This window comes from Caenorhabditis remanei, chromosome III (genome assembly GCF_010183535.1).
Source record: "Caenorhabditis remanei strain PX506 chromosome III, whole genome shotgun sequence".
Classification (NCBI taxonomy): domain Eukaryota; kingdom Metazoa; phylum Nematoda; class Chromadorea; order Rhabditida; family Rhabditidae; genus Caenorhabditis; species Caenorhabditis remanei.
In genome coordinates this window covers 14,306,362-14,314,412 of record NC_071330.1, presented here as the reverse complement: position 1 = coordinate 14,314,412, position 8,051 = coordinate 14,306,362, and the positions used below count along the sequence as shown (strand labels likewise).

The following is an 8,051-nucleotide window of genomic DNA, read 5'->3' as shown; positions in this document are numbered from 1 at the left end:
ATTCGAGACTTGGGTATCATTTTCAATTCTGATCTTAACTTCTCAAACCACCTTGATGTCACACTTCGCAAAGCCCATCAAAGAGTCAACATATTTTTCAATGTTCTCCGTCATGCTGACTTCGAAATTTTCATCAAATGCTTTAAAATTTATGTTCGTCCCCTTTTGGAATATGGGTCTACTGTTTTCTCCCCCACATCTAAAGAACAAGTTAGGCTAATCGAGTCAGTCCAAAAAACTTTTATTTTTCGGGTTTTTCGTAAATTTAATATTCCTTACATATCTTATTTTGAATCCATTAAACATTGTGATATTCTTTCTCTTGAACATAGACGCATTATTATTGATTTAGTTTTTATGTATAAGATTCTTGTTAGTAAAGAAGTAAGAATTTATAACGACGTGCACATAAGTCTTCCTCGTTTTAGTAATAATTTACGCCGTCACCCCTATTATATCAAATCTAAATTATCAAACAGCACTAAGAACACTTGCCAATTTTTTACCAACAGGATTATCTCCTGTTGGAATAAACTCCCCCCTCATATATTCCCCAGTTTTCCTAATTCCGATGTATTTCGATGTAATATTTCTTTTAATTTTGTGGAACCCTTTTTAATACTTAAACACTCTAATTTTTAAATTATAACTGTTTCTTTTTTTTCTTATTTGTATAAGTGGTGAAAGTCCTTCAAATAAATAAATAAATAAATAAATCTACGGATAGATACTTATCAGGTAATACCCTAATTATGGTATACATATAATTATGGTATAATTTTGTCCAGGAATGTTTCCTATTCACTTTCCTCAACTGGTCCGCCCCATATATCCTATTTCGTTTTGTTTCCAAACACCTTCCTGCAATCCATATATTCTACTGGAACAATCTCAACCTGGTTCCCATATTTTTGAGTTCTCTCCTGCTGCTTACTGTAGCTTTTGTTGTAACTATGACTCATGGATCCCGATTGTATTTTATGGTTTCGTCTGTTTGGTACTCTAGAATAGTGGTGTTGGATTTCTGGCTGGTTTGGATGGATCAGTTTGATGTGGAGAGAAAGGAAGTGGTGAAAAGTAGGAGAGCGAATTGGAGGAAGAGGAAGAATTGAGGCAATTAATTGTTGGTGGTTGGGTTTTTTTTCAATTTTTCCTATCATTTGTTTTATCTTTTCTAAATTTCCTTGCTTTTCACCGTTCTTGGTCCTCTTGGGAGTCGACGAATTCAGAAGAACTGATCACTCGTTTTCCATTTCTTAGAATCAAAAAGTTAATGAATCACATGCGCCAGACACTTCCCTTAGGGACTTTATCACACTTTTTCTCGGTGAAAGACTCGAGAAAAGGATTTTCTTTTTGTTACGAGAGGAGTTGAGCCTATTTTTGCTCCGGTTGATAAGCTCCGCCCCTTTTTGCTCCGGTTCCAGCACCCAACTCCTTCCTTCCTCATTCTCACCCGTCTCGTGCCATGAGGCTGACGTTATCAATGAAGATAGCTTTCATTGGGGGTCTCATTTTTCTGTTATTTTCCTCGTTCGCGCACTTTTCTTTACTATTCAAACCCCACTAAACATCTTCTGGATTCAATCGGTTTTCTTGGTTTATATGGCTTATTGTACTATTTTGTATCTATTGGCTACAGTAATCCGTGATTATTTATGTCAGATGAAGAAGGTGAAGGAGGAAGATGAGATGAAGAAATGCTTGATGGTTATGTTCGGAACGAATTTGGTTGTGAAGACCTGTATTATGATAATTGGATGGTATCTAGTGAATGATATAAAAGTGAGTCTAAAATTCAGGAGTACGGTAGTGACAGTATTCCAGGCAATGTACTTCTTCCTCTCCCTGGAAGTCCTCTCCTCTCTCATTCTCTTCGTCGTTTTCATCCCAGCAACCGCAGTATTCCATATAGAGTATTCCATATACAACAAATGTCTAGCGGTCCCCACACTACTTCTTCTGATACCTTATGTATACTTCATATTACCATTTCTGTTGACATTGCCCGAGAGACCAGAAGAAGTGTACAACTGGAAGATTGTGTATATGGTGGTGTCTACACCGCTCCTTTCGTTTTCTATCTTCGATTTCCTGGCGGCTTGGACTGGTGACGTTGAGTTGGATACTTGTGCAGAGATAGGGTAGGAGTCTGACTGACAGTTAGAACAAAAAATATGACATTTTCAGATCGGATACTTCTGCAGATATTGATATATATCGTAATGATTGATATAATTTCTTGCAATATTATTCATCTTTACTATCATTTTCCCTCAGTTCTCTTATCCCGCATGCCCCTATAAGTCCACTTCTTAATGAATTAGTGACTCTAAATTCTGAAAGCTGGAGTAAAAGTGCAAAACGAAATTGATGATTCTAATAAATCCTGATGTACTTTTCAAACCCCTAGAGGTTCATACACTGCTTGATGCATGATGCAGCCATTAAAGTGCAAGAGTGAAAGTTACAAACCTTTAACGGAGTGTCTTTGATTCACAGACTTTCGATTATAATTCTGAGAAAATGATGTGATTTTATGAAAAGGGGGGGGGGTCTCATCGGGAAGTTAGAAACCCTGCGTCATTTCAATTAGTCAGTCTCTGGAAGTTTTGAATTTTTTGGTGTTTCCGGTTTTCGGAGAGTTTGGAAAAGATGATTGGACACTAACAAAACATCACGTGATATTTATACATCAAAATTTATTTTCTTGATATTAACGAAAGGGGGTGCAAAGAAGGAAAATAATAATTGGATGTTAAAAAATTTTGGAATATATCATTGAAAGTAGGATATAGTTGAATACATATTTGTAGAGGGTACGGTTATAATAATGATAATGTGCATTGTAGACCAGGAAGTATTGGTTAAACGATAAAGTTTCTGAAAATAGATCATAACAATTTATTGGCGGAAGCTATTAGCACGGCACGTTCCTTACAACCTCGCTCTACCGAAACCGAAGAAAATAGTGTGCGAAAGTGAGAGACGCAGAGAAAAATAGACATTTTTAAAGGAGATTTCGGTGGAGCGCAGTTGTAAGAACTGTGCCGAGCTAATACTGACATCATATATTTTCGGCATATAGAAACAGTCCAATAATAATTATCCGTTACAAGAAAACATATTAATCATTCTCCAAAGTATTTGGTCTGAAAATTTTTTAATTTTTATCTAAACTCTCAGTCAGACCCCTACCTTTTCTCTCCACGAGTTCCCAGCTCAAAGTTCCCCGTCCAAGCAGACAAGAAATCGAAGATTGAAACCCAAAGGAGCGGTATAGACACGACCATATACACCATCGTCCAGTTGTACATTTCTTCTGGTTTCTCGGGCAAAAACAGCATAAATCCTCCAATGAAGTATAAATAAGCCGTCAGAAAAAGTAATGTGGGCATTAAAATACATCCGTTGTACTCCATATGGAATACTGGGGTGGCTGAGATGAAAACGAAGGAGAGAATGAGAGAGGAGAGGACTTCCAGTGAGAGGAAGAAGTACATTGTCTGGAATTCTTTCACTACCGTAATCCTGAATTCTAGACTCACTTTTATATCATTCACTAGATACCATCCAATTATCATAACACCAGTCTTCACAACCGAATCCATTCCGAACATAACCATCAAGCATTTTTTCAACTCATCTTTTTCCTTTTCCTTTTGAAACAAACCATCACGGATTACTGTAGCCAGGAGATACAAAATAGTACAGTAGGCCATATAAACCAAGAAAACCGATTGAATCCAGAAGGTGTTTAGTGGGGTTTGAATAGTAAAGAGAAGTGCGCGAATGAGGAAAATGATAGAAAAGAATAGACCCCCAAGTACGGGGGTGTTCATTGATAAGATCCCCCTCATGGCACGTGACGGGAAGAGTGAGGAAGGAAGGTGTTGGGAGCCGGAGCCGGAGCAAGAAGGGGCGGAGCTTATCTCTGCTTTCTCTATATCTCTTATCTAGCAGAGTCGAAGCGAAAAGAGGCGGACTCTTTCTCAATTCCTCTCATAAGGAAACAGATTTTAATCTTTTTCTCGTGTCTTTTACCGAGAAAAAGTGTGATAAAGTCTCTAAGGATGTGTCTGTGATTCATTAACATCTAATTTTGATTCTGAGAAATAGAATGATGTGATTTTATGAAAAGGGGTCTCACAGAGAAGTTATAAAACCTGCGTCATTTCAATTAGTCCGTGAGGGAGTTTTGCACTTTTGGTTGTTTTCCGCTTTTGGAAAGTTTGGAAAAGATGATTGGGCACAAACAAAACATCACGTGCTACATAATTATACATCAAAAATTATTTTCTTGATATCAACGAAAGTGGTATTTACAAAGAATGAAAATAATAATTTAATGTTAAAAATTTTTGGAATATATTATAGCGTCGTTGAGATCACAGAAAGTCGGATGTAGTTGCAAACATATTTGTAGACGGTACGGTGTTAATTGTGATAATAAAGATACGTGATTAGTCCAATAATAATGATCCATTAAAAGTAATCATATCAACCATATGTCAACATCCTCAGAATTAACCGGTCTGAAAATTTCTTATTTTTTATTCAAATTGTCTCAGAGACTCACAACTCCTCTCCCAACTCAAAGTCACCATTCCAAACCGAGTACAAATCAAAGATAGAGAGCCAAAGGAGCGGGATAGACACCACTATGTAAACAATTTTCAAGTCGTCAACGTCTTCTGGTTTCACCGGCAAAACGATGAGAAACCACAGTGTGAAATATAAATAAATTATCCGAAGATATACTGTAAGGGCCTCTAGACATCCGTTGTACTCCATATGAAATACTGGGTTGACTGGGATGAAAACGAAGGAGAGAATGAGAGAGGAGAGAGGACTTCCAAGGAGAGGAAGAAGTACATTGTCTGGAATTCTTTCACTACCGTACTCCTGAATTCTAGACTCACTTTTACATCATCCACTAGATACCATCCAATTATCATAATACTGATCTTCACAACCAAATTCATTCCAAACATAACCATCAAGCACTTTTTCAACTCATCTTCCACCTTTTCCTTTGGAAACAAACAATCACGGATTACTGTAGCGATGAGATACAAAATAGTACAGTAAGCCATATAAACCAAGAAAACCGATTGGATCCAGAAGATGTTTAGTGGGGTTTGAATATTAAAAAGAAGTGCGCGAATGAGGAAAATGATGGATAAGAAGAGACCCCCAATGAAGGGTGTCTCCATTGATATGATTCTCGGCAAAGACCTCATGGCATGGGAGGAGGAAGATTAAGGAAGGAAGTGTTGTTGGGAGCTGGAGCAGGAGCAAGAAGGGGCGGAGCTTATTAACCGGAGCAAAAATAGGCTCAACTCCTCTCATAACGAAAAGAAAATCCTTTTCTCGTGTCTTTTACCGTGTGATCAAGCCCCTATGGTAGTGTCTGTGGTTCACTATTTTTGATTCTGAGAAATCGAAAACGAATGATCAATTTTTCTGTATCACGTTGACTCCCAAAAGAAGTTCGTGATTTGTTTGAAGAACAATTTTGTTTACGCTTTTTGGCTTGGCTTTGAAATGTCATGGAGTCCCCCTGAGCAACAACAAGGAGCCTTGTGATTCGCTAATTGTTCATTATTTTTACATTTAAACAATTATCAACCAATTCGATCAAGTGAATCTTTCACAACTTTCCAGGCAAGATAAAACACCACACATTCCGTTTCGGTGATATCCTTCCTGCAAATTCTTTGATACTTCCCAATACACCCGTAGCTTACTCTTCCTCCTTTTCTCCCGTCAATTCAAAACAATCATGGCGAACCAAGTAGAAATCCGAGTGGATTAACAATAACCAGGAAATAGTCATTGCGAGATAGAACGCTTTGCAGATATAGGTACAATCCGTGTTATTCCTCCCCATTCGGGTCGGCATAATACATTTTCCTGTTTCGGTATCGATCGAATAGAGCAGAGAAGAAAACAATTAATATTACAGGTTTATTACTTGTTTTTAGGCTTTTAGTGGCGTTGTTTTTGGTAGGGGTGTGGTCCGCGAGGCGCGGACCACACGTACAGATGTAGCAGCGGGGGATTAGTGAACAGCAAAACGAAACAGGTAAGTAAATTGATGGCACATTTGGGATTGATGACACATTGATGGGGGTATGAATGACACAGTGATTAAGACTTGGGATCATTGGGATGAGAGGAAATCGAACAAAAAACGAAAGAAACAAAAGAAATCTTAATCTACGGATTTATATTCTTCATGAGGATGGGGATCGCGGACGTCTTCTCAGCTCTCCTCTTGTTCCCTGAATCCTTGTGTTTCGTGGAAGTATCGTTCCGGGCCTCGGTTGGTTCTCCACCTTCCATCTTCTCTTGTTGACTTCTTCTGGAATCCGTTGTCGCTGCTGCTCTCCTGAAGTCATCGTGTGTCCCTTGCTGTCCTAAAACGTAGCGGCCACCTCCTCTCGATTGACGAAGAGACGAGTGATCGGCATGCTTGATGATTGGAAGACGACGAGCTCGTTTTTGTTGTTTTCCTCTCCATCTTGACATCAGCCGTTTCGGAGTACTTCCTGGCTGGTCATCTACGACTATGTCCTTCCCCAAGGCTTGTCGCTCGTTCTTCGCCGGTCGAGCTGTCGCCTTGAGCGTTGAAATCGGCCTCTGATGGCATTTTCTCGCGAAGACAATCGACAACTTGGAGTCTCGATCCTTCTGAAAATAACTCTGTTTATCCCTCGCCTCTCTGTCTCTTTTCGAAGTGCGTTTCGTGGGTGGGGACTCTAGGGTGGGTAACGAAACGCACGTAGAATGATTTCAATTTCTCTGTTTGCCGCTCTGTTAACATTCGTTCGCGGCGAGACCCTCGCCCATAATTGTGAGCGCCTTTAAATCGCACACTCTGCGTCTCTCTCAAAAAACCCGGTTCTCTCTTCCTCACAGGAAAATAACTATTATTCCTCCCCATTCGTGTCGGCATAATACATTTTCCTGTTTCGGTATCGATCGAATAGAGCAGAGAAGAAAACAATTAATATTACAGGTTTATTACTTGTTTTTAGGCTTTTAGTGGCGTTGTTTTTGGTAGCTAGAAACTAAAAAGGAGAAGTTCATCTTTAAAATCTATCATCGCCACCGAGCCACTTCGTTGCGCATACTGGTGTACAACTAGTCTATATTTCGCGGCGTGCACACTAACGCCAACCAGGTGTCTGACCAGACATTTGACGGTTTGTCATATGGGCGTGGCTTAAGCCATTCTAATCTGCGTTTTTTTACTCGTAAAAATGCAGAAACAAGATTTGACTGAGGCACCAACCAAACAGAACTGCTCCTTTTGACGCTGTCGAGGTGACTGCACACGTCCGCTCCTTGTGAGCCTTCGCACGAATCTCTGGAATAAAACACTGTGTTTCTGCTTTCCCTTTTCTGCGAAAACGCATCGCCGATAAATTTCTCCAATCTGGGCCGCGGCAAGACTTGCTACTCGGCTCGACAGTCTTCAAATTCGATATTTCTACTCGCGAAGTCAGTTTCCTTGTTCATATCCCCGATAAAAAACCGCAAAAGACTTAACAGTTCCTACTGTGTGAGAAGCATCCCTAACTTGCTCCGAGGTCTCAGGCCAAATTCTAGGTTCTTCGAACCTTTTCTCTGAAATCGCTGCGTCTGCTTGACTCCGTAGGTCACAAACTCTGGGCCCTTAGTCAACCACTAATTGTTCTTTCTAAACATTCTCGTCGGTTTTCCCATCGCACTCAATATACATTTACACTTGTCCACTCAGCACGACATAAAATCTTTTCTATCTTCACTGTGCTCAGTTATCTTCTTGCGACCAAGACAGTCTTTCAGCTAACTCACCTCTGGTCTTTTCCGCTTGACAACTTCCCGACCAAACAGTTTTCCGATCTTCCGCACACTCATCTGCTCGCACTTCAAATGAGCGCAGGCCTCATCACCTGCAACCAGCAACATTGAAAACTCTACGATTTAGGAAATCGTTCTCGGTCCAGGACCGCCGGAGCCGGGCTCCCTCTTATCACTTCTAGTCGGTGCAGCACCGCTTT

At 39.9% G+C, this 8,051-nt stretch overlaps 3 protein-coding genes across 3 annotated transcripts; 1 reads left to right on the top strand and 2 right to left on the bottom strand.

The window, feature by feature from the left end:
• Positions 1-1,665: 1,665 nt before the first annotated feature.
• On the top strand, positions 1,666-2,233 carry GCK72_011315 (uncharacterized protein; the record flags this gene model as incomplete). Its single annotated transcript, XM_053728365.1, has 3 exons — positions 1,666-1,785; positions 1,828-2,144; positions 2,191-2,233. 3 exons carry the CDS (start codon positions 1,666-1,668, stop codon positions 2,231-2,233), a joined length of 480 nt encoding a protein of 159 aa, XP_053587942.1.
• An 894-nt stretch (positions 2,234-3,127) lies between these two features.
• GCK72_011314 (uncharacterized protein) lies at positions 3,128-3,722 on the bottom strand (the record flags this gene model as incomplete). The annotated part of the gene is made up of 3 exons (XM_003094158.2): positions 3,128-3,152; positions 3,199-3,506; positions 3,549-3,722. 3 exons carry the CDS (start codon positions 3,720-3,722, stop codon positions 3,128-3,130), a joined length of 507 nt encoding a protein of 168 aa, XP_003094206.2.
• A 1,050-nt stretch (positions 3,723-4,772) lies between these two features.
• GCK72_011313 (uncharacterized protein) lies at positions 4,773-5,096 on the bottom strand (the record flags this gene model as incomplete). The annotated part of the gene is made up of 2 exons (XM_003094155.2): positions 4,773-4,880; positions 4,923-5,096. The coding sequence occupies 2 exons, from the start codon at positions 5,094-5,096 to the stop codon at positions 4,773-4,775; spliced, it is 282 nt and encodes a 93-aa protein (XP_003094203.2).
• Positions 5,097-8,051: the final 2,955 nt, after the last annotated feature.